The sequence below is a fragment of the Cydia fagiglandana genome, chromosome 6 (genome assembly GCF_963556715.1).
Source record: "Cydia fagiglandana chromosome 6, ilCydFagi1.1, whole genome shotgun sequence".
Classification (NCBI taxonomy): Eukaryota; Metazoa; Arthropoda; class Insecta; order Lepidoptera; family Tortricidae; genus Cydia; species Cydia fagiglandana.
Genome location: NC_085937.1, coordinates 9,611,061 through 9,638,246, shown reverse-complemented (window position 1 = coordinate 9,638,246; position 27,186 = coordinate 9,611,061). Strand labels below are relative to the sequence as shown.

The 27,186-nt window shown below is 40.2% G+C and overlaps 1 protein-coding gene across 1 annotated transcript in view; it reads right to left on the bottom strand.

Moving 5' to 3' along the window:
- The window catches only part of LOC134665136 (MLX-interacting protein), a 41,749-nt gene that overhangs the window by 13,349 nt on the left and 1,214 nt on the right, over positions 1 to 27,186 (bottom strand). The window contains exons 2-13 of the mRNA XM_063521975.1: positions 25,687 to 25,793; positions 21,032 to 21,105; positions 20,520 to 20,645; positions 20,053 to 20,209; positions 19,368 to 19,463; positions 11,589 to 11,756; positions 10,880 to 11,146; positions 10,139 to 10,491; positions 9,659 to 9,850; positions 8,747 to 8,927; positions 7,820 to 7,929; positions 580 to 744 (exon numbers count right to left, since the gene is read on the bottom strand). Coding sequence (XP_063378045.1) covers positions 580 to 744; positions 7,820 to 7,929; positions 8,747 to 8,927; positions 9,659 to 9,850; positions 10,139 to 10,491; positions 10,880 to 11,146; positions 11,589 to 11,756; positions 19,368 to 19,463; positions 20,053 to 20,209; positions 20,520 to 20,645; positions 21,032 to 21,105; positions 25,687 to 25,793 — 1,996 coding nt within the window. The remainder of the gene's footprint in view (positions 1 to 579; positions 745 to 7,819; positions 7,930 to 8,746; positions 8,928 to 9,658; positions 9,851 to 10,138; positions 10,492 to 10,879; positions 11,147 to 11,588; positions 11,757 to 19,367; positions 19,464 to 20,052; positions 20,210 to 20,519; positions 20,646 to 21,031; positions 21,106 to 25,686; positions 25,794 to 27,186) is intronic.

Genomic DNA, 27,186 nt, shown 5'->3' with positions numbered 1-27,186 from the left:
TCTACTTTATTTACATATGCTCTTAGAGGCTGTAAACGGTAATATCAGTTATCACATGCTTGACAAATAAACATCTACGTAAACGGCCACTCTAACACAGACTAATGATAAGATGCAGTCTGCTGTTTACGTTATTTTCCTGCATCAACTTCGTTAATTACTATGTGGCTCTTGGCTGCTAAAAGGTTGCCGACCGCTGATTTAGATCATGCCAACACTTAGATTCAGTAGAAAGAAACAAAAACTACATACATGTCGCTTGCGGGATAGATCTGCCTCTTTTTTTATTGACACAATTAGATAGACATTAGAGACGAGTCTGCCTCGCAAGACAAATTATCGCGGAATAAATTTGAAAGGAAAGCTCTGCTCCACTGCAAGAAAAATTGGTAGTTGAGTTTACCTTAGCGGCAGGGGTTGGCGTTGAGGTGCGGTATGAGCGCCTGCAGGGTGTCGAAGCCGGTCTTGATATTGTAGCGCCGCTTCTGTCCCGCGTGCATGTGCATGCGTCGCGCCCCGCGCGGCGGGTTGACTGGTCATGGCCCATGGTACACTCGGGACAGCTATAGTCGAGGTTACCTTAGCGGCAGGGTTGGCGTTGAGGTGCGGTATGAGCGCCTGCAGCGTGTCGAAGCCGGTCTTGATGTTGTAGCGCCGCTTCTGTTCCGCGTGCATGTGCGTGCGGCGCGCTTCGCGGGGTGAGCCGGCTCGCTCGCCGTCGGGAGACACGGGAGGTGAAAGGCTCTGCATATAAACAAATTATTTCATTGACAACCTGTTGCAGTCTGATGATAATCATGTTATAATTGCGTTTTTCGACTTAAATACGTGAGTGACCCGTTTTTAACATATTTATAATTGCGCACCCTATTCCATGTATTTTCGTACAATCAGTACCTAAGCGGGTGTTTGCATCTTGTTAACCTACATTTATACCGTTTTTTCGCCTAAATAGTGTTTAGTTTTTTAAGTTTAGTAAATTCATATTATGTTAGTCTGTAAGGTATTTGTAATATGGACCTTGTTGCTTGATTTTTTTTAAATACATAAATTATAGATTTTGTTTTTCTACCTGGATGTAATCCATACTAATATTATAAAGGCGAAAGTGTGTCTGTCTGTCTGTTACCTCTTCACGCTTAAGCCGCTGAACCGATTTAGTTGAAATTTGGTATGGAGATAATTTGAGTCCCGGATATAGGATAGTTTTTATGTCGGAAATCATCTCTGAAGAGAGTGCTCTCTGAAGGGGGGTGCGAGTCTCTGAAGGGGGGTGGCATTGAAAGAGTTAATGAATTTGCCTAATAATTGAAGTAATAAACAATGCGCGAATTGAATGATTGCTATTACTAATAGCGCCTGGTAGGCATAGCGCAAGGCGCTATGCCTACTTTAGCTGCTGTCACTAATTCCATGCAGACGAAGTCGCGCAAAAGCTAGTTAATCATAAATAGGGATGTACCGACTAGTCGGGAAAGCCGACTATCCGGCCACATTTGTAGTCGGCGATTAGTCGGCGACTAGTCGGCAAAAATGGCCGATTAGTCGGCACTTTATTAGTGAAAGAAAAACAGAAAAAAAGAAACCAACAGTTAATATTTACCATATGTTTTATGTCTATTTTACCAAAATACCTATTCAGGGTGTGAAAACTTTTTCTGCTCATCAGGATCGCAAAATAAAAGAAAGACAGAAATTGAACGAGGATTCTTGTGATAGGTCTTTGAACCAATAGAAAACACCTTTTAGCCAAGCTAATATATGAATAGCGCAACCAAAAGAGCAAAACTATTGTTTTTCACCTGAACTTATACGAAACTAATGATCTGGCCGACTAGCCGACTAGTCGGCCGACTAATCGGCCATTCGAGCGCCGATTAGTCGGCTAGTCGGCTAGTCGGCCAAATCAATAGTCGGTACATCACTAATCATAAAGTAACCACAACACACACCACATCAAAATAGTTACAAGTGTTACTTCTATCACCAATATCTAACAATTGGGCGATTGTTTTAAATGTCGACTTCTTTTGTTTTAACCTTTTGAACGCCAAATGGCGCATCCATTTGCCGTGCCACTGACGCCACGGGGGTAAAATTTAGTTTTATGAATAAATAATGCCAAACTAAAAGTGGAGTGTTTTTCAGTAGATTTTCATCAAAAAACGATCGATACCAAATGCAGTCTTTGGCGTCGTTGTCACGATTTTGCGTCGACGTCAATAGGCGTTCAAAAGGTTAAATTAATGTTAACAGTAATATTTATAGGATAACGTAATATTTTGTACCTAAGATAAGATCTGAATGTAAGGTCGAAATGCAAGTACCTACTTGACACTTCGGCACATGTGGGTATAATAATAGCTACACACTTTAAACTATTTAATTGGTAGACCTTATCTCGTTACAAGCTCAAGTCTCGTTAAAGGTTTTCGAATGGTCCGTAAATAACTATATCGACGGGGATATTTACATTTCCGTTCCGCTTTTTGCTATCCGAGATACTCGGACATACCCTGGAATTATCTCCTAATTTGAAGTTTGAATTAAAATTATAAAATTGTCGACAAGATAGCAACAAAAAACTATATAATTTATTGAATTAAGTATGTAGTAGTCTACAGAGTTTTTGTATTAATGCAGATTTTGTTAATTAATTTCCTTCCGCAATTATAAATTTTACGCATTATACCTACTGCTATAGTCTTGACAAATAAGTTCACAGGTCAAAGTAAACATATCTTGTATCTGAGCTCTTTTTGCGCATATCTGAATTTCAAGGCGACACGTCGCTGGCTCAATATTACAAAGTTCTATGTTACATTTTCTAGATATAGTTTAAATTCGGCTTAAGAGTGCTATTACATTTCGGGGTTGAGCGAGTTTAGGTATTTTACGCGCTGCGGCAGGCCGTGCGAGCTCAGTATTCCGATCCCTTCTGCCACACTCGCACTACAATGATGGATTAAACATTCTTGATCCTTCGCGAAGCATATTGAAATCAACCATAACAACACTAACTGTACTTAACTTATAAAGTCCTAAAACTGTTATTTGGTAAGTACGAAAATACTAAATGCAGTGCAAATGTACATAGGGGCTGTTCATAAATTACGTCATCTATTTTTGACCCCCCCCCCCCCATCCCTCAAATCATCCAAAAATCATGCTTCGGATGACTCTATTTCCTCCTACGTCATGCTACCATCATCCGATGTCCAGACCCCCCCTCCTCCCATTTGAAACGACGTAATTTATGAATGGCCCCATACTCGTACTTATGAACGTATATTACTCGAAAGAAATTATAGGTACTCGCTTATTTACAAGAAACAAGTTACAAGAAACTGAAGATACACAGGGTCTGATGATGGAGCTGGAAGGTGGCCACGGGTACCAGTCTATCATGTAACTAAACCACTTCGTGTTTGGGTTCGTTTGATTCGTCTCAACAAGATCTTTGACACTGAAGATACACAGGGTCTGATGATGGAGCTGGAAGGAGGCCACGGGTACCAGTCTCTCATGTAACTAAACAATTTCGTGTTTGGGCTCGTTTGATTCGTCGCAACAAGATCTTTGACACAAGATAGTACTCAGGGTCTGATGATGGAGCTGGAAGGTGGTCACCATTACCAATCAACCATACAACTAAACCACATCGTGTTTAGGCTCGTTGTATTCATCTCAACAAGATCTTTGACTAGTCCCAACAAGATCTTTGACACTAGGTGATACTCAGAGTCTGATGATGGAGCTGGAAGGTGGTCACCGGTACCAATCAACCATGCAACTAAACCACTTCGTGTTTAGGCTCGTTTGATTCGTCTCAACAAGATCTTTGACACTAGGTGATAAACCAAACACGAAGCCCAAACACGAAGCCCAAACACGAAGTGGTTCAGTTATGTGATAGACTGGTACCCGTCGCCACCTTCGAGCTCCATCATCAGACCCTGAGTACTATCTTGTGTCAAAGATCTTGTTGAGACGAATAAAACGAGCCTAAACACGAAGTGGTTTAGTTGCATGGTTGATTGGTACCGGTGACCACCTTCCAGCTCCATCATCAGACCCTGAGTACTATCTTGTGTCAAAGATCTTGTTGCGACGAATCAAACGAGCCCAAACACGAAGTGGTTCAGTTACATGGTAGACTGGTACCCGTGGCCACAGTCCAGCTCCATCATCAGACCCTGAGTACTATCTTGTGTCAAAGATCTTGTTGAGACGAATAAAACGAGCCTAAACACGAAGTGGTTTAGTTGCATGGTTGATTGGTACCGGTGACCACCTTCCAGCTCCATCATCAGACCCTGAGTACTATCTTGTGTCAAAGATCTTGTTGAGACGAATAAAACGAGCCTAAACACGAAGTGGTTTAGTTGCATGGTTGATTGGTACTGGTGACCACCTTCCGGCTCCATCATCAGACCCTGAGTACTATCTTGTGTCAAAGATCTTGTTGAGACGAATAAAACGAGCGTAAACACGAAGTGGTTTAGTTGCATGGTTGATTGGTACCGGTGTCCACCTTCCGGCTCCATCATCAGACCCTGAGTACTATTTTGTGTCAAAGATCTTGTTAAGACGAATAAAACGAGCCTAAACACGAAGTGGTTTAGTTGCATGGTTGATTGGTACCGGTGACCACCTTCCGGCTCCATCATCAGACCCTGAGTACTATCTTGTGTCAAAGATCTTGTTGAGACGAATCAAACGAGCCCAAACACGAAGTAGTTTAGTTGCATGGTTGATTGGTACCGGTGACCACCTTCCGGCTCCATCATCAGACCCTGAGTACTATCTTGTGTCAAAGATCTTGTTGAGACGAATAAAACGAGCGTAAACACGAAGTGGTTTAGTTGCATGGTTGATTGGTACCGGTGTCCACCTTCCGGCTCCATCATCAGACCCTGAGTACTATTTTGTGTCAAAGATCTTGTTAAGACGAATAAAACGAGCCTAAACACGAAGTGGTTTAGTTGCATGGTTGATTGGTACCGGTGACCACCTTCCGGCTCCATCATCAGACCCTGAGTACTATCTTGTGTCAAAGATCTTGTTGAGACGAATCAAACGAGCCCAAACACGAAGTAGTTTAGTTGCATGATTGATTGGTACCGGTGACCACCTTCCGGCTCCATCATCAGACCCTGAGTACTATCTTGTGTCAAAGATCTTGTTGAGAATAATAAAACGAGCGTAAACACGAAGTGGTTTAGTTGCATGGTTGCTTGGTACTGGTGACCACCTTCCGGCTCCATCATCAGACCCTGAGTACTATCTTAAGTCAAAGATCTTGTTGAGCCGAATCAAACGTGCCCAAACACGAAGTGGTTTAGTTGCATGGTTGATTGGTACCGGTGACCACCTTCCGGCTCCATCATCAGACCCTGAGTACTATCTTGTGTCAAAGATCTTGTTGAGAATAATAAAACGAGCGTAAACACGAAGTGGTTTAGTTGCATGGTTGCTTGGTACTGGTGACCACCTTCCGGCTCCATCATCAGACCCTGAGTACTATCTTAAGTCAAAGATCTTGTTGAGCCGAATCAAACGTGCCCAAACACGAAGTGGTTTAGTTGCATGGTTGATTGGTACCGGTGACCACCTTCCGGCTCCATCATCAGACCCTGAGTACAGTCTTGTGTCAAAGATCTTGTTGAGATGAATAAAACGAGCCTAAACACAAAGTGGTTTAGTTGCATGGTTGATTGGTACCGGTGACCACCTTCCGGCTCCATCATCAGACCCCGAGTACTATCTTGAGTCAAATAAATACATATAGAATGTCAGGTCGTTTCAAATATTTTTAATACTGTCCGGTAGTTTATTAAACTGTACCATTATAATACTATAAAAACAGTGCTAGGATCAAAGTCTCTCGTTGCGGTTTACACGCACACAGTAAAGCGTTTTACACGGCGCCCGCCGCACACAATGATAAAAAACCTCGTCGTCGCCGTTGAAAATGTGCGGAGCCGACCGACACACGTCCTACCTGTACAAGCTCTGCCACGGCACTGAGCTGGCGAGCGCGCGTCATCGGTAATATAGAGTAGTTTTCAAAAAATTGCCAAAAAATTATAGTAGAATTTCATAAACACTAATGTATACCAACAGTATAAGCAAACGTTGCAGATTGCTTGAGTATGAAAATGACTTCGATATTAAGTAGATTTTCGTAGAAATTGACACTTGTTTCGGAGAGAAAATTGAGTTCGTTTTACTTAGATTTTCTCTTTCTCAAAGGTATGTAGGAAAAATATCGTTTGATATGCCTAAAGTACAGGGTATTAGTAATACAAAATAGCCAGGTTTAGCAGAGTAAACTTCTCAACATTTCCAAATAAGAGCTTGCCGTTCAGTGCTTCACGGGGTTATTCGGAAACGACCATCAGAAAAAAATTCATTACTAATTTAATAAGTCCTTTTTCTAATATTTACAACGATATTTAAAAAGATAAGAAGACGCTTTTACTGGAACACGTACTCATTGTTTCTAATAATGAGCACAAAGTCCTGAATTTCGTCGACTAGTATCATAAATTTTGCATTTTTTCGACTTTTCTTGTAAGAGCGCTCTTAATGTCACTATGACAATATTCAAATTTCAGTTCGATAAAAATGAAATCCGTGTTTACGTTTTAAAAAATGCAAGTAAAATAAGTAGGAAATAAGTAGGCCGTGGATAGATTCAAGAAGAATATAATAACATTATCTTTACGAAAATAATATTAAAAAATGTCATACTATCATAAAGCACTCGTTTCGTATTAGGTCAAGGAATTTTAGGTATTACTATTGATTTTTATTTATTTGCGAATCCGTAAACTGACTAAGTAAATCTACAATCATATGTTATGTATCACGTGTTATGATTTTAAATAAAGGTAGCCTTAATTTCAAAAAAAACGTATCCAATTTTTGCTGATATCTAATCCTCGACGTTTGTATTAATACTAGCATAGGAAATGCGATTAATCCGGTTATGCAGATGATTTATGCGGTTTATTTTGCTTAACGTACAAGCAAGCTAAGCGAACGCTCGAGCGGCGCGTGCGCCGTCTATGTTAAATAAATGCAGACATATGCGAGCGACCTCAGTGTACGCTGCTTAAAAGCTACACGTCTCGCCGAAAGCTCCGCTGGACACTCGCCACTAATAAGTGTAAGGCTCATTTAGACGATAGAAGAACTCGCACGCGAGTTTCATTGCGGGCTTTAATCGGTCAGTTGAATTGAACGTAACCAACAGTCCGCAATGTAACTAAAATTGCATGCGAGTTTGCACGCCGTCTAAATCAGCCCTAAGGCCTGAGTGGACGCTCGAGGAGTTGGGCGTGCAGCAAGGTGGGGCGTGCATGTTAAACAAATGGAAACGGCGTATATGAGCAGCCTTAGTGCACACTGATTAAACCACTTGTGAGCCCTACGCCACGCTCCGCTCCACTCAGGCCTTACACTAAGGACTCATTTAGTCGGTGCGAGAATACGCATGCGAGTTACATTACATCATTATATTATCGGTTCACTGAATTGGATGTTACTTCAAAATAGTCCGCAATGTAACTAAAATCGCATGCGAGTTCACGCGCCGTGTGTAAACTCGTATATAATCCTACTGCTGAAACTCAATTCGGAGTGGATGACTGATTATTTTTGTATAAATATGTACATAAAAATAAAGCTGACTAAAGATGATGAAATATAAACGAACACATTGCAAATGCACTCAGATAAGTCCGACCTTGACAATATCTTAATACTTTATTGCAGTTTTATTGTTAAGATAGGAGTAATTGGGGTGACTGACCTGGTGGGGGGACATGACGTCGCTGCCGATGGGCGAGGGCTGGCCGCGCCGGTGCGGGGACTTCGGGTCGCCGTCGTCCGCGGGACTGTTTAGTTTGTATACACTTTGGGCTGCAAAAAAACGTTACGTTAGAAAAACGTTTCTGACATCTTATTTATATTTACGCTCATTTAGACGATGTGAGAACTCGTTTGCGAGTTTCATTACATTGCGGGTTTTGATCGATCGGTTGAATTGGACGTAACCAACAAATCCGCAATGTAACTAAAATCGCATACGAGTTCGCGCGTCGTCCTAATCAGCCCTTAGTCTCTTAAATTACTAGTAGTTACCATAGTTTTATTTTTTATTTATATTACAAGTTTAACACGTGCATTTGTTTATCAGTCTGAGTACGTCATCGTAACTTTGAGGTGTTGTTATCTATCGTATGAAAAACGAATACAAGTGTATATCCGTGAGTAATCATTACATTTAAAAATACGCGTAACATATTTTATCTTTAAAACTCAAGAAAATCATTGATCACGGTAATACGGCAGTTTTTATGTGTCAGAATCAATTTATTAACGATATTAGAGATTTGCGTATCGTGTTTGCTGTGCAGCGAGCTTAAAACCCACTGGTAGGTACATTGTGCATCTGTCACGAGACTTGAGAACAAGCGGCGTTGATTGCTCGCGTTTACAATTCATGACAATACAAAGACATAAAACAATCAGTTATGGGGGAGTCTCGCAATCAGTTACGGAAATCTTCGGGCGAACAAAGCGGGAAATAGGTACACCGGCGTTCAAAAGTGCATGGAAATGTTTCAACCTTCATATTAAGGCATTACGGTCGACATCTATCCATGCACTTTTGAACGCCACTGTACATCAAAAGCGCGGAAAGCGTGAGGAGCAAGCGAATTGTAATAGTACTAACAGTGTTGCGCGCTCAGCAGCTGCGCGAGCATGACGCTGGCTTGCGGCAGCGCGGGCTCGGAGGCGACGCTGCAGAGCGGCGGCGGCCGGCGCGCGCCCGGCGCCCCGCCCGCCGCCTCCAGCAGCCCGCTCGACGACGAGCGCGAGCGGATACGAAGCGTGCCCGTGTTTAACTCGCGTGCCTGGTACAAATATCCACATTTATAGTATCACACATTATTATATCACTCATCAAAAGTCAAAAGGCCAACGAATTAGAGATGCGCCGAATATTCGGTAATTACATATTGGGTACTCGGCATATTTCTCAATGTTTGGATTCGGCCGAATAGTTCGGTTTGAACTGCCGAATATTTACCGAATAAACAATTTTTTTAAATAACTGGAGTGATTTTTTGGTAACTTATAAGATATATCCTATAACATTAAATTAAAGCAATTAAGTTGTAAAACGTTTGCGACTCTTGCACACTATTAAATTGAGTTTTTAGTTTCGTTTGTAGCTTTTTCTTCGTAATAGAAAAGTCAATTATTTCCAGGTGTTGACAAATATTTGAGGAGTGTCATATCTACATTTACATGTGGATTAGGTACTTCAGAAATAGAAAACACGTGCGGTCTGCACTCCGATCGCGGATCTGCATAAACTTGTATGGTGCGTTTTAGGCAGATTTAGCTCAACCGAATATTGATATTAACTAGATCTTTATACAGCTACAATATTGAACATTCATTACAATACACTTTCAAACAGTCGATAGTTATAAAACTCAATTTCACCAACAACAAGTGACGGAATGATCAACATCAATCAGCAGTGAACTACGAAATTTAGCGAACATTATAACGGACAGACGGTTCGTTGCCACCGATCGTAAGTATTTCTAGGGAATAAAATGCAATGCAAACTCACCCTAGCGCTGTGCCTCTGCGCGGCGGCGGCGGCGGCCTCGTGCGTCTGCGCGGGCGCGGGCGAGGGGGCGGGCGCGGGCGCGGGCGCGGGCGCGGGCGCGCTCACCGTCCAGTCGGCGTTGAGCTGCGCGCCCAGGGGTAAACTGTGCGAGCGGTACTGATCCTTGTTCCGCCCCGCGGTGGACGTACCCTGCTTAATTTTTTATGTTTAAATAACAAACCAAAAAAGGGCCATTTGGCGAGGAGTGATTCGTGAATAGACGATATGTTTTGATGAACATAAATTACAACATTTTCCCACCCAGGTTCTATTCACAAAGCAAACACGTGGAGTATTCTACTTTCCATTGCTGTTCAGGATAATATTATTTTCATAAATAAATATGTAATACAATGTTGTTATTACAAACTGAAATAAAGACTAAGTTCAAATTCAGTATTACCAGATCAGGGAACCAGTAGGTACTAAAAGCTTGATTACCTGTTGCGAAGAATTTGTCAGAGGCGGCGAAGGCATCTTGAACGAGCGCGCATTGACAGTGTTCGTCGGCTTCGCTTTGTACGATTCCACTGGGTTCGGCTGTAAGTAGTGCATCTGCTGTGGCCTCGCCTGAGTCCTATCGACTTGAGAGTTCGGGTTCGAGTTCTGCTGCCCATAGTTCGTATATTGGTTGTTGGGAAGCTGGCTCGAGTACATGGCCAGCCTCGGCCGTGGTTTCTCTCGAGCGTAACCGCTTCGACCCTGGATGACGATGGTGGAAGCGTACTTTTGATTTTGCACTGGTTGCTGCAGTAGTGACACGGTTTCTGGTGCCGTTTGAGAGGGTGGCACGACTGCTGCAAAAACAGGTGAACGCACATTAGATCTGACAGAATCAGTACCTAACTCAGATCTTTGATTTCCTACTTTCATGTAAAGTTGTACCCCCTTATTCATAAACGCGCTATAAACCTCAATTAGCTAATAATCGTTTGTCTTTATCTGTAATTTTGACTTATGTTCCTATTTGTAAGAAAGGGATAAAACATAATCTAATAGGTACAAATAATTTATGATACAAAAGTGATTATTAGAAATGATAATATGTTACATAAAGTGCGTCATAAAGTATTTTTTGACAGTAGTTATTAATATGAAAAGAGTTTTTTAACGTTTTTAACTCAGACATATCAGGCCCGTAAAGTTTTATGAATAAGGGGGTTAGTTTTTATTAATCAATACCTGCGTTATACTTGTAGGCGGGATCCGGTTGTGATATAACTTTAGAGGTATACTGCACTCGTTTAGACTCGAACACGTTGTTCTGCATCTGACTCGTCTGTGGTTGCGGCGGGCTCTGTTCGTACGAGTAGGGCATCACCTCCTGGTTGGCCATGTTATTCTGCATGTCCGTCTGTACGTACAACCGGTTGTTGTCGTACATCTGCATGTGCTCGTTCTTTACTGCTTGATCGGACATCGACATCATTTGAGTATTATTGGGTGAACCTAAAATCGGAAAACAACTGTTGACGATGGAAAGGCATAAATTAGTATGCAGACATAGTATATTTGTCCCAATATTCCACGACTCTTCTCTTTCCTAACGACTCTAATGTTGATATAGGTACCACTGGCAGTCATTTAATTGACAAATAGAAGTGCTGGAGCAGACATTTTTTAGTGCATATATGTAAAATCATTTGCGCGGCATTACAATATTCGATGTTGTTATCACGCGCGCTGTACATTTGAGTCGCTCATGGCACAGGGGTCTTACCATGATGTCCTTATTGCGATTCTGTTTATAAGCGGAGCTATATGACTTACATATATAACTCCTTCCTTTAGCGATTCAGTTTAGTTCCTAAATAAGGCTATTATCCTAAGGCCCCGCGGGGTAATTTTAGAGCCCTAGTCAGACTGCTGTTATTCTAGTTCGTTGGTTTACCGTGAATGGTCATCTGGCTGGGGGGCATGGTGGCGCTGGCGTGCGTGGCGGACAGGTCGTAGCCGTGCCCGTACGAGTCCACGTTCATACTGTTTCGGAACATGTTGTCCTCGGCCGGGAGAGCTGGCTCCTCGGGCACCGGCGGCAGGCGTGGAGTTGACAGTAGGTCTGCAAATTCTACCAATAAGTCCACTTCTTATACAATACAGTGTAAACTGCATATAACATCACTCTATATAACGATTCACTCCCTGTAATATCGTCATTTTTGGCTGTAGTTATTTGGTTTACTTTCATATTAATTTCCCTATATTTAACGAAAATATTGGATAACGTCAAAGTGTCCGGTCCCTTGAGTGTCGCTATATAGAATTGAGACAGAGATGCCACGAATATTCGGCAACTATTCGATATTCGGCCTTATCGGCCACTTTGCCGAATATTCGGTATTCGGCCGAATGTTAGGTAACATACAGAATATCTGTTGCCAGAGGCGTAACTAGGGGGGGGTTGGAGGGGGCACGTGCCCCGGGCGCCGTCCAAGGGGGGGCGCCAAAATGAGCAAAAGACCTGTACCTCTCCGCCTTGCTAAAAGGCAGCAGGGAAACTTTTGTCAGTCATATTTACCACCACTGTGAAGTGTGAAATGCGGATGGTATTCTGGCCCACAGCGCAAAAGAGAAAGCCGATCTTTTACTCTTACTCTTTTTGCCTCGAACTCGACCTTGACAGACGACGGTAGCGCCCTACCGCCCACCATCCCGCAGTGCGAATACTCTATGCAAGAAACTTCCATCAAGGCGGGAGTTGCTATGCTTTCGTTTTATAAGGCGAGCGGGCCGAGTGCTTCAGAGTTGTGTCCCGTGTTAGCGCGTCTTTTCCGTTAGGGGTCTCCTGTCGAAGTTACCATCTTATGGACTCTCCAAGAGACTACCTATGCAAATGGATCGCTAGCCCTTTGTCCGGCAGGCGCATATGAGCCGTAGTAGACGGAACCTGGCCGCGTAGCCAAGATGTCAATCGCTTACGCTCTGTAGCGATCGAAACGCAACTGTCACTGTCACACTAATAAGGAAGAGTGATAGAGAGACATAATGCTTTTCGTTGTCGAAGCGATAGCGATTGTAACCTTGGCTAGGCCGGCTGCTTCAATAGTTGCTGCATATCTGTGACATGTTGTCTATCGACGACATTCATCGATATGCGGACGACAGTACTATACAAGGATGGCTAAAAAATAACTAAATTCCCGTTGCCAGGGAGGTTTTGGGTTTTGGGACTGAGCAACTTTTACTACGGGACTAACCCCGAAATCGCGAAAAAAAAGTTTACCCTCCCATAGAAAATGGACCAGCCAAAATGTAGGAAACAGCCAGTGGCGGGACTTCCATACAAGCCCAAAAGCCGGGCTTGCCCTAAGGCAACTAATTGCCTTACCGAAATTACGTAGTGATAAGATCAATAAAGATTATTTTGAAAATCGCGCGCCAAACGAACCCGTATTATTAAATTCAAGCCACAGCGGCCTCGAACCGCGGCACGAGCGTGTTGCAAAATTATGCCGCGGCGTGGCGCCTCGTCCGCGCGAACTAAATCAGGCGGAGGATGTTCTAGCTATCCTGCTCGAACTCGCACTCGTTGGCTTGCAACCGTGCTTGCTTTTTCGTCCCGCTCTGGGCACTATCAGCCTACAAATCGTCAAAGAACGATGTAACTATTTGTTGGTATGTATAGCAATTTTATAAGACGATTTATGCTTGGATTTTGTGTGAAGTTAGCTGCATAAGTTCGCACAGCGCGCGTTCGCGTTTACTTCAAGTGTATTATTATTTAGTTGAGCCGAGTCAGTGGTCGAGTCGAAAGTAACGAAAGTTTGTTTAAGTGAATTTGATTAAATAGTGAATGTGAATTTGTTCATTGTTGTGGCGCTTAGTTTAATAAGTGTTAACAATGGATCAAGAAGTGGTTCCTTGTGACGGTTTGAAATGCGTCCACGTTTTAGTCAACCAAAACAAGGTAAAGTCTTTGACCTTTTTCGAAAAACGGGACCTAATTTCCGCGGCAAAACCAACACCCGACTTGTGTATTTCTCAGTCAAGTCAGTCGCGTAAGAGAAATTTCTGTAGGGCCGTCTACAAAACTCATTGGATTGTTGGTTGTTCCCATACAAATAAGATGTATTGCTGGTGTTGCATATTTTTTTCGAACGATATTAACGTTTGGAATACTTCTGGCTATAACGATTTAAATAATTTATCTGGAGCAATAAAGAGGCACATGAATTCCGGTAAACATATGTGTGCAGTGATTTCTTTTAGCAATTTCGGGAAACAAAGGATCGAGGCCTCTTTGTCGCGACAATTATCAGAAGAAATATCAAAACATAACATGCGTGTTGACAACAATCGTAGTGTTTTTCAGAGGTTAGTCGATATTGTGTGCCATTTAGCACAGCAAGAACTTCCTTTTAGAGGACACGATGAGTCAAACACTTCATTAAATAGGGGCAATTTTTTGGAACTTGTATCGTTGCTATCAAAATATGACGGCGTTCTACAAAAACATGTTCAAAGCGACAAACCAAGCTCGAGCTATTTGTCTAACAAAATACAAAATGACATTATTCATTCCGTAGCAGACGTGCGCTATGATTAGCTCGCCTCGTCACGCTAGCAGATGCATTTGACCCCGAAGAGTGAAGATTGGACAGTTATTACGAAAACATATCTTTCGGCTTGCCCTACTCCAAAACCCTAGGCACGCTACTGGAAACAGCCAAATTTTTTTCGCGACTTAAGGACTGTATCGTTTATTATAAATACAGATAAAACCTGGTCTAACTGTTGACGTGTGTATTATTTTGTATTACTATGTTCTTAAGGTATAATCTGGGGGTATTTTTAAGACATATCTGATATAAGAATGTTTTACATTTATTTTATTTTAGGGACTTTATGATGATTTTAATACCTTCTAGCAAATGTAATTCGGACAAGCCTATCGAGCTTAATTTGAGACTATTTCACCGATTCCTTAGTACGATTTAAAGAAACAAAAGGTTAATATGCTGCCAAAATATGCCATCTAAGTGTCCTTTTCATGATTGCTCAATTGAACATCCACAGAATAAATGTGGTGTATTTTATCTTTACATGAAAACGACTTTTTATGCAACATTTTGGATTCCCGTCAATTTCTGACGCCAGGGAAATGACGGAAACAGCTAAAAGAATCTACCGAAATCCAAAGCCTAACGGACATTCATGGCGTTGAACCATGGCTAGAACAGGTCGATAGAAACGCTCCATGATGGTTATATTGTATACCAAAGTCGGGGTTGTCGTAAGTAACATGCCATATTTTCAAAAAGGCCACCAATAGCGGAGTCAGTTATAAAGTTGACCCAAAATTTTTTTATTAAGCTATGAGCTTCATCACATATGTTCCTTGAGTAATTCTAAGCATTTCAAGCCTGGGAGCCAATAAGAAATGTGTGTCTACTCGGATTTGTAATGGATTCAAACTTTCAACCCCTTTTTAACCCTGTTAGGGGATGAATTTTACAAAACGCTGAAATTACTTTTCCTGTCTTTTAATAATATCCCCAAATACAAAGATTCAAGTCCCGCGTTCGAAAATTTTTTTGATATCCATACAAACTTACAACTCCTTTTTCACCACCTTAGGGGATGAATTTTCAAAAACGCTGAAATTAGTTTTCTTGTATTTTAATAATATATCGTTTTACGAAGTTTCAAATTCCTAGCTTAAAATAAAACTTGAACCCCATACAAACTTTCATCCCCTTTTTAACCCCCTTAGGGGTTGAATTTCTCAAAATCGCTTCTTATCTCTTGTACACTTTATAAATGTAATCTAGTGTGCAAATTTCAACTTTCTATCTTTTGTAGTTTCGGCTCCGCGTAGCAAAAATCTCCAACCAAATTTTTCACCTTTTTACGTTTTTCTTGTAAAATTACTATGAAATTGAAAAAAACAAATATCAGCAATGAATTCTACGTCTTTGGTTTATACGAAAATGATACCAAACTTGCCCTAGTACCCACCAGGATCAGAGTAGATTTTTTTTAAAGATGACGGATGGCGGCCGTCTTTGTACCCCACCCTCCCCCCCACTTCAGGCTAGAAATGCTTAGAATTACTCAAATATCAGATGTGATGAAGCTCATAGCTTAATAAAAAATTTTTGGGTCATGTATGGCAGCGTTACATAACTGACTCCAGTACAAGCACAGATCCAAAACTTTTTTTCCAACTAAAAGAAATGATTAGACTATGCCCAGATGTTTCGCTTTACGAATCATATGTAATTGCTGTTTACATAGTACGATTTTTTTTGTGTAATACTTATCTTGTTCGCAAACCGTAAATTTTCTTGTAGTATTTGTCCGAAATCGTTGTAGTTACTCGGGAGGATTGGGTAAATATTGTCCAAACCATATGCTTTACGTGATCTCCCAGGACGAAATGTTACTTATTATTAAAGCACTAATTAAACTATATGTGTAATTTTTTAATAAAAACATAATACCAGAAAAAACGGCTAAGTAAAGTTGTATTTATAATAAACGATACAGTCCTTAGGGGTTGGACTAATAGTAAAAGTTGCTCAGTATAATCCAAAAACCTGCCTGGCAACGAAAATGCAGTTATTTTTTAGCCACCCTGTATACCTACAGGCTGGTCCAAACCTTGACGCCCATAATTTTTTTTTAGAATCCTCGTCGTGGGTTATCAGAATATACCCCATGTACCCAGGGCCGGATTAAGGATGTCGGGGCCCCTAGGCAGTGCGAAGTTCGGGGCCCCCTACAGTCTATTCTGCACACAGCACATTCAGTACAGGGAAATAAAAGTTTGCGTTTTTAATTTCAATCTTCAGGCGTCGGCCGAGCCGATCCAAATCGAACGATGTCTTTTTCGCTCTTATTGCGTAGACATAAAGCTTTATTCTATCGGTTTTTGCCGATTCCGCTTCGCGTCAAGTGTGGGGAGAGCCCTTTAGGCTTCCAATTCCCAATGGAATACCAAAGATGAGAGCTTCAGCGTCACTTTCTTATCTACTTCTAATGGCCAATTTTAAGCGAGGCTAAAAGCTAAGCTCACTAGTGCCGCAAAGTTGATTTTCTCAATAGTTAATATTTTGAGAAGCTGAACAGCCATTGTCCGACCATAAGCCTGCAATAATATTGATAGCACTCGCAGTGTTATGTTAAACGTCAAAACTTCTATGAAATTATGACGTATAAATAACACTTGCACTGCGTATGCTATCAAAATCATTGCAGACTTTTCTTGGTCTAGGTACCTCTATTAATTTACCAGTCAAGCTAACATGTAGATACAGAGTCCGAATTTTTTTGACAATATCGCAAATTGTGAAACCGTGTTAAAAGGCCGGGTATCGATCTTCATCTGGGCCTAAAAGTCCGAAGTGCCCCAGTGAGGCGAGCTTTCATGCGAAGTCAAAGCCGTGCTTCATCAGGCTTCAGGATAAATAGTTCAGCACAGACACGAACCAATGTCCTTTGTATTAAAAAGTGAGACCGCAGGTCGAGCTTGGCGCAGCGACGCCAAAGGCTAAGCTGAAGTAGAGGAGATGTGGAACACAATAAAGAAAACCTCTATTATTACAACTTTACAACAGGTACCTACGCAGAATGCGCCTCGTAAACTTTTACGTATCGGTTCAATTTTATTACAGTATTTCATTAATTTAAAGAATGGATCGAAAAAAAAACAATAACAAAGCATATTCATTATTATAACATAAAAAAATGTACTCATGAATTCTGAGCCTTTTGAGAATTTTATTTGGTGCGCGCTGTGCCGCCGGGGCCCCCTAGCCGAGGCGGGGCCCCCAAGCCGAGGCGGGGCCCCTAGGCAGTTGCCTACTTTGACTTAGGGTTAATCCGGCCCTGCATGTACCAGATGTTAGCCGATTTTTCGTAGTTTTCGAGACATAACTTTTGTTAAGAAATTCTGGAGTGAAGCTTTGCTTTGCTTTTCTGCCTTCTAATAATTGTTCGTGGTATTTGCCTGAACTGAAATAGCGATGGGGAAGTGACCCCATAAAATAATAGTAGAAATAACTGTGTCAGGTATCGAGGCATTCTATCCAGAGTTTCGGTGTGGGATCAGGACAATTTAATCCGATTCAATCCTACCATGACTCAAATTTGCGCGTTTACCGCTAAGAAAACCTCATTTTTCAAGGCACAACCCTTCCCATGTCAGGGAGTATTGGGAATTTGGGAGCCTCGATCGGTGTTGACATCTCCATCAGTGACGTCCAATAATTTCGTAGCCACCTTGCTGGGTAGGCTGCGCTCGTATCAAAAAAAACTCGGTGTGCTCAATAAAGGGAGGCCACCGCCATACTTTACTCTGGGGTAGACTGATCCCATATATTGAGTACTGCTGTCACCTTTGGACAGGAGCACCTGGATGCCACCTTGGGTCCTTCAAATCAGTCCAAAACCGCGTACCTATGAATAGAGATCTCCAAAAAAGAAGTTTATACGTTTTAAAACGGTCGGCAACGCGCATGTGTAGTGTAGTGTAGTGGAGTGTAGACGTCCATAGGATGCGGTGACCGCTTACCATCAGGTGGGTCGTAAGCTTGTTGGCCACCGATGTACTAAAAAAACATAGGTACCTACACTGTATTTGTCTACATTAAAAGTAAACTTATTAAAGCAAAAAATAACCCTTTCGTTTCGTTAAGCAGGCCACTGACGAGCCTTCCAAATGGATGCCGTTACAATGGATTCATCCAAATGGACGGCTTCCTAATATTAAACGTTGTACGTTTTTGACATTCACGGACCGATTTTGGATTGCAGCCACGCTATTTGGACTGTTGGAAGGCTTGTCAGTGGCCACCTTAAGTTCATTTCGTTTGGGGGGGGGGGGGGGGGGGCGGGGGCGCAAATTTGGTGTCTGCCCCGGGCGCCATATCCTCTAGCTACGCCCCTGTCTGTTGCACCTATCTAAATTAAATTTTCACAAAAAAATTACCAAAAACTAGGTATATTTAATATTTAAAATGTATTCTTAGAAAGTGGTTAAATACGAAGGCACGTTTTTGAGAATTTGTTGATTCCAAAATATTTTATTTTTATCATGGGTCTGATTTGATTGGCTCTAACTACATTCATTAATTATGTTCAACATAAAAATATATCTTAGCAAACGTTGTGCTTTATTGGCGAACAGTTTTCGTAATAATAGTGACTCTAAATGTTCGCATGTCATGCCGAATATTCGGTTGCCGAATATTCGGTATTCGGCCGAAAGCAGCCGAATATTCGGTATTCGGCCCAATTCACTATTCGGGGCATCTCTAATTGACACTGTATTACTATTAGTGAGTTTACTATAGGAAGCTTTGGTTACATTGCACCTTAACCCTTTAAATGACAATAGAAAATAGAACACATGTTTGAAGTGCCGTATGTGGGAAATATATATCCCTTATCCTGGTAAAGGGTCAATTTAGTTTTAGTTTTACCCATTTATTAACTGCACGTAAAAGCCGCTGTTGAGACTTCTCAACAGCGATTCAGCATTTGGAGAAACGTACATTTTAAATATTTTAATATTTAGGTATTTTGGGACTTTGAGACATTATGATTCGGTCATTTTAATTTGATATTTAGGCATTTTGAGACTAAATAACTTACATTTAGGGAGATTTAGGACAAATAAAGACTATGGTATTATGAAAAGAACACTTAAAAAACTATCGTTACATACCTTGGAGAGGCTCCAATGTGTCCATAAAATCGTCAAGATTAGGTTGAAGTGGCCCTAAACTTGGTTGTATGAAGTCTGCTAAGCTGGCACCTCTTGCTGAAATTATTTAACATCATGAGAACTAGCATTTTATCTGTATTTATATGTAGTTCAAGTTAATCTCACCACGGAAAAGCCAAAAAGAAGGGTTATGAATTCAGGTAAATATCTCTGTTTAATTATAATAGTTCGTAATTGAATGAATGGGGCAATAAAATCTCTGGAATCTGACGGGTGACCCATAGAACCCCGGAGAGAGAAGCACCATGGTCGAGTAATGGTTAGGGCATTAAAGTATGAATCCAGCATTGATACTAAATTAGAAGTAACCGCGCGATCGAATGCGAACGGCTGATGGCTGGAGATAGTGGAGAAGAGCGTGTCACTCATGAAGGTCAGGTAGTCAGTGTCCGAGCGGGATATTGCTACACACGTGCATAGCGCTGTCTCGCACACAACAACAGACAGTAAATGAGGAGTTACCGATCTCCCTCGGGTCCGGGAACGCGAACGGCTGGTGGCTGGAGATGGTGGAGAAGAGCGTGTCACTCATGAAGGTCAGGTAGTCAGTGTCCGAGCGGGATATTGCTACACACGTGCATAGCGCTGTCTCGCACACAACAACAGACAGTAAATGAGGAGTTACCGATCTCCCTCGGGTCCGGGAACGCGAACGGCTGGTGGCTGGAGATGGTGGAGAAGAGCGTGTCACTCATGAAGGTCAGGTAGTCCTCGTCCGTGAGCATGTTCGCCGCGAAGTCGCTGCACTGCGAGAACGACTCCACCGTGTCCATGTCCGATATCTGCAAGTTTCACTTTTACTAGGATCAAATTTTGGAAGAAAAAAGCTAGTGTTAAATCTACGGTCATATGAAGACTGCTTGATGCAAAATGTTGCTTCTTGTAAACTAGTGTGATCTAATTTAAACCTTCACATTTTCTCAAATAGTCTTGAAATTAATCTAAGTTGTGTTCAGACCATTCTCGCTTAATTGCTTGGTCTATAAGGTGGAAATTCCATTGCCAAATAATTGGTCGATAAATCGTACTACGACAGGAAAAGGATAATCTCTTATATTAACATGTAGACTATTTGTCCAAATAAATCCTTACCGCATCCTGGACGGAGGTGTCCCCTTTCCCCAGGAGACGCATTATATGAAACATTCGCCATTTTTTATATTCTGCTATAACTGCTTCCGCTCGACGTTTCCAGTACTTCCCCTCTAATATTGTTGTCTAAAACAGAAACATATGCTGTGCAAACCCATATACGAAATCTTTCTGTAATAAAATAAACAGAGGAATTGTATTCATATGTCTCAGGCAAAATCAACTATTACATTCGCGGTTTTTAAAAATCAAAGGAAAAAAACCACGTCCGACGATGTACTATAGATATCTGCCAAATGTTGTACACACCTTATAGGCCGAGTAACAGACACTTTTTTTTTTGTTTTCATCCTATTTAGATCCGCATATACATATATAATATAGTATGAATAAAATATAATTATATTTTATTTACTCATGCGAATTTTGAAATAGCCTTTCAGCCATTTGACCAAATATTGACTATAAAGTGGTATTTCTTTTAGCTTTTAGATGTTTACAAAATATTTTACCTCTGGCTTAACATGAGTATCCACATCCAACGGCGATGCAAACTGGCACACCAGAGTATTTTGTTTCTTAATAACTGCAAAAATAAATGTTAATTTAAACACGTATACCTCTTATTAACAGTTTCACTGCCAAGAATATGTTGAGTTCATTTTTTTATTGGAAATGGGGAGCTTGGCACGCAAAGTGTTAAAGTATTGGTAATGATTTGAGCTAGCAAAATTTGTCATATATTACTCATTGTCCCCATTCTCTTTTCAAGATATGGTATATACCTACATACAATCTAAGTGGAATCACCATAATTTACGTCAAATCTCATGACAATTTTAATCTTCTTGTATCGAAAGTAAGATCCATGTTTGCTTAAATTATTTAGTTAAATTCGTTGATTTCAAAATTTTCAAAGTGTTTCGCCGATATCAACAGTAGTATGACCGTTAATCACGTTTTGTACGCGGGACAAAGCGCCATTGGCTGAGATGACTAGCGCAGGCGCTACAATATGACCTTAAGATAAGGTGCCAATACTTTGTAAATGGGACAATCAACTTTTTCTTTATATCTTGTTGCCATGGTTACATCTCCAGGTGCGTTCTTTAACCCTTTACCAGGCTGACAGTTCAAAAATCACAATCGAATGTCAGTCTTACTGATCGAAAATAGAACACATGTTTTATGTGCCGGTATGTGGGAAATATATATCCCTTAAGGCACGCATTTCAAAAATAGCCAAAAAAAGATTGATAATAGGTGTTTATCTGGAGCATTGCGTTCAAGGCCTGTTCACTTCCTAAGAAAGTTATGTCCCCAAATAATTGTGTGTGCGCCTGAAGCTTCTATGTGTGCGTTGGCCTCCGAGAAAAAGTTGCGAGTAATAAAAATAAAAACATTTTTCTACAGCAACATTGCTCCCAACTCTGATTTAAATTATCACGAATTTTATACATAATTAATCATAAAACGGGACTCAAAATGCTTAAAACTTAATTACACGCGATTAAGTTTTATAATGAATATTTGCTTTGTTTGAGCGTTATATATATTATTATAAGATTTATGAGTAATTTGCCATTTATAGTGGAAATAGTTTAATTTGAAACCTCAAACAGCTCGGCCTAGATCTATGACAAAGATATTTTATCTGTGCTTTTCGCTCTTGCAAAAATGGCCGCTCAAGCTAGTTCGCTTTCCTTTACAATAAAACTGAAAATTAGTTATTGTGTCGATTCACGGTATAAATGTGTGTGAAAAGTAATAATACAATGCGTCTTTTCATAAAATCAAAGTTTTATTGCATAATCATCCACCATAATAAAAAAATATATTTGTCAATGACTTTGTCCAACTGCTGTGGTTAAAGTTCATAACGAACATTTTATTTATTAAATCTTTAAATAATAAATACAACGTAGCGGTACAACCACTTAAGACTGTAAGTCTGTACCTACATAGATTACAGCAATGCACATAGAAAATGTGTTAAATGCGGAGCAATGGCTGTTGAAGCAGCCAGAGTGAAATTTATACAGCTTTAGTGGGTTCAGAAGGAACCGAGTCATAACGCATCTGGAAAGCGTATTAATTAACCGTGAAGAAATGTATGAATACAAGTTAGAAATCTGTGTAAAATGCCGTGTGTAAAGTGTAGTGTATCTGTTTGTAAAGTGTAATAGGTAGGTATGCCTAATGTTATTTGTATAATACTGAAAACTTTGTGAATGCGCTTTATTAATGTCTATTTTTATTAAGTTGTCAGGGTTTAATTTTCAGTGTATATTTCTATATGTAAAACAATACAATGTTATAAACATAAATATGCCTTTTATTTAAATCAATAGATAATACCACAAACAAGGGGTAATATTTGCATCTTTCATATATTTCGTGATATGAAGATAACAAATATGTTTATCAACATAATTACTATATACCTATAATACCAATACCCGCCAGGCTAAACCGGTTGTTAACTTTAGTTCCATTGGTACACATCGAGGGCGCCAGTAGTACAAACGTATAAACGGTTGGGGACATTTTTTTGTATGGAGTTACCGTTCTTCTCCTAGTGAGTATTATATTCTTTGATTGCGTTGTATTCAAGTGAGACATGGACACTGAGACAACAAGATAGAAAAAGGTTGGAGGCTTTCGAAATGTGGTGTTGGCGGAGGATGGAGAGGATTAGCTGGACGGAAAGGAAGACGAATGAAGAGGTCCTGAGAATGATAGGAGAAAAGCGATACTTGTTAAATGCAATAAGAAATAGGAGAGGCATTATGTTAGGACACCGTATACGGCATGATTACTTTTTCCTAAACATCCTGGAAGGCAGGATTGAAAAGACAAGAGAAGAAGGGAGACCTAGAATCACTTATCTCAGCCAAATAAAAAATAATGCGTCGTATGTGGAAATTAAAAGACACCGACAAGAGCAAAGCTCTTAAGTTATGATGATGATGATGATGAGCCTGGTAAAGGGTTTAAGCCCCATTCAGAAATCTAATATTGCATGCAAGTATTTGAACCATGAAATCAGGGGTTTAAAAGTGGCCCAGGGGAACGTAATCATAATAATAAGTGTCAAGAAAAAGTTCTTCACTGTATGGTTTCAATTCATATTCAACTACATATAAGTAGTAACCCGTGTACTTTCATCATATCCGCCTATCTGTCTGCGGCTTATCTCAGTGATCGTTAGTATCTAATACCTACGCTGGTATTAGATACTAACCGGTAAGCCGCAATTTGGCACGAGTATTAATGTGAACCGGGCACAACAAAAATGATAAAAAAGTATAATAATGTAGGGTACCTTTACATATTACCATACACATAAAGTGGAGATGAATTATTTGTATTGCTTCAAACCTATGACGTTAAACCTAAAAGTATATGATGCCTTATAAACTTATAACACTTTCTAAGAAACTGAATCATCATTGTCTCCGCGTAGGGGACAGAAGCACACCATAAATTTACTTTATACTGCCCTTGTTCGGAGTAAGCTTGAAGCCGCTAGCATAGTGTGGAGTCCCGCTGAAAGTACGTATGCCTTGCTTCTAGAAAAGGTACAGAAGGCATTTCTAAGATTCTTGTACAAAAATGTTTACAAGCGCTATCCATTTTTATACCCTACAAAATTTTTGTTAGGATCCCTGGGATTCAACTCTCTGCAAGTGAGGCGGAACCATAATCTTCTGGTAGTGGCTTGTAGAACCTTGCGCGGAGATTCCGACTGCCCTGACCTAGTGGCACAGATAGTGAGGCTCTCTGTGCCTTTCCTATCCAAGCAGGAACTTAGGCCTAGACACCATAACCTTCTTGCAGTTCCAGCAACGCGTACTGCAGCACACCTAAAATCTCCCCTCATTCGCGCTCTAAAATTTCTAAACGCGCTTCTGTCATGGGCTCCTGAATGTGATTTGTTTGCAAGTCGATGGGCAAGTGTATGTAGTATCTGCCTGAGGTACTGCGAGGCGATGGATGGTAGTGGTATTTTATAAAACTGTTTGTAAAGTGTTGTGTACCGTAGCGTATAAGTAAACTCTAAATTGTTACAGTGATTTGGTTTGTACTGTCAGACTGTATAAAATTTTGTTTGAATAAAATAAAATAAAATAAAAAATAAATACTTTAAGCCTGAATCAAAGGGCTTGTGCACAAATCACGCGAGGTTCGATAGGGGGTCACGAAAAAATCACGATAGATCACGTTGGGGGAGGGGGGGTATAAGGAAACCTCACGTGTATTTTTCTACAGTGACCGAAACTAAGAAAAATAACCTACCACATGAGTAGATACTTTTTCTCGGTTTCGTTAAGCATAAATCTTCACTCTGCGCTAAAATAGCGAATCTATTTAACGAAAATAGAAAAATTAACAAGATTTTCTATATACAATATCTATTTATCTTAAAATTAGGTCGAATGAAAAAATTTCAAAAAATACACGTGAGATTGTGTAGGGGGAGGGGGGTAGCCAAAAATCTCACCAAATATCACCAAGGGGGAGGGGGGTCAAAAAGTAGCCGAAAACACCTCACGTGATTTGTGCACAACCCCAAACCTGCAACCTTGACTAACACTGTATTTTTGCTTCCTAATTTTTTGTGCACGTTATTTTGCTAGAAATGTCACGAATATTCAGCATCTATTCGGTTTTTGGCGTACTCGGCCACTTTATCGAAAATTGGGTATTCGACCGAATATTTAATTGTGCACTAATCGAATGAAGACATTTATTGAGTACTTATTTGTTGATTGTAAACAATGTTATTTTCATTACAGGCATGGGCGCATGGCACACTGTGTCCGATTCGCACGTCGCGGCGAAGTTTGAGCGAGACAACGCTACGCGCGTATTATAGCGACGTACGTGCGAATCGGACGCAGTGTGGTATGCCCCTAACTACATACACTACTTCAGAACAACAAATTTTTAATCATAGGAATAGTTGTCCCTTGTAGAGGAACAATGTGTCTAGAAATGTACACGTCATATTTTGCTGAGATAAGATATTCGGTACGCGGCCAAAATAACTATTCACGGCATCTCTAGTTATAGTAGTTATTGCTATTGTTTACACAGTATTAGCATACAAATATAATAGAAGCACATAACACTTGATTACAATAATAAGTAATTGAATACTCACACTGCATGTGCCAGCATCTCCATATGACGTTGTTCAATCTGATCTTGTCCTTCCACCGAAGTTTTATACCTTTGAAACGATTCCATTTAGGTGAAGTTAGTTTTTGTCTGGGAAATAAATTAATCAAAATACATATAATAATAATTTAAAAAATTACCATGCTCTGCTGAACTTTACGCCTGTGTCCGTCACAAATTTAATAATTCCTTACTCCTAAATAAGTTAACTATAAATGTTTTACAACTAATAAGAAACATTTTGACTTGAAAAGAATTGAAAACAAACATTATAAATAATAAAATTGGCCCTGAAAGGAAAGTGGCTAATGTACAGTCTTTCAGTGGAAACTGTACTGTAGTAATATAAAGCTGAAAGATTAAATATGTAGGTGTTATCAGAACTGCTATCGATAAGTGATCTTAAGCTTACACAAATAGCAGCCTTGATAAGGAGTTAGACATATCTTATCTAGTCTCCACCAATTCAAATACAGGTGGAAAAGCAAATTGCCAGTACAACTACTTTATTTGCCATATGAAAGTTAATTGGATAATAATGAAAATAACATCTTATTTTACAGGTTGTAAGAGAATTATTAAATTTATCACTTCACTGGCCCAATATCACAGGGTTCTACGTTTCACTATTATCAAACTGAAATTTGAACTGTCATGGTGACATCAAATTGAATATGAACTATGTTGAAAATGTCCTGTAATATCCTGGAGGGGCGGATAGTACGCAAATGGGGAAGAGGAAAACCCAGACGTAGCTTTTTGGAGCAAGTGAAAGAAAAAATAGGGGTTGAGACATGCCAAAAAGTCAGAGCTGGCGCAAGATAGGGAAAGCTGGAAGAACTCCACTGACAAGAGTATAACTCGTAGAACCCTGTAACATTGGGCCAGCGTCTTGCCATGCCCCCTCACAAATCTTGTATCCAAAGTCCTTCACAAAGATTAATTTTATCAATAGAATCAGACATTACTTGGTGGTAATCCATACTAAAAAAATAAAAATAGTAAAGCCGCAACTCTGCAAAATAAATATGTAGAGGTTGAGTAAGTAATTTTTGGCAAATCATTTTTTGGTTTAATTAAATGCAAAGATTTACACGATTCCACTAGAATTTAATTTATACAATACCTTTAAACGTGCAATTCTTGCATATATTTTTATTTATATATACATTTCGGAGATCTCGGAAATGGCTCTAACAATTTGGATGAAATGAGCTATATGGGGTTTTCCGGGGCCAAATAATCTAGCTAGGTCTTATCCTTGGGAAAACGCGCATTTTTGAGTTTGAGTTTTACAATGATAAAATCTACATTTTTTATCAGAAAGAAGAAATTGTAAACACTTGAGACCAGTTAATTTTGATATATGTTATCAAAGGGGCAACAATTAAATATGCTGATAATTTTTTGATAAAATGCAGTATTTACTTTAGTTTTGTGTCAAAGGTGTAAGCATTAATATCACGGCCAGAATAAATAAATA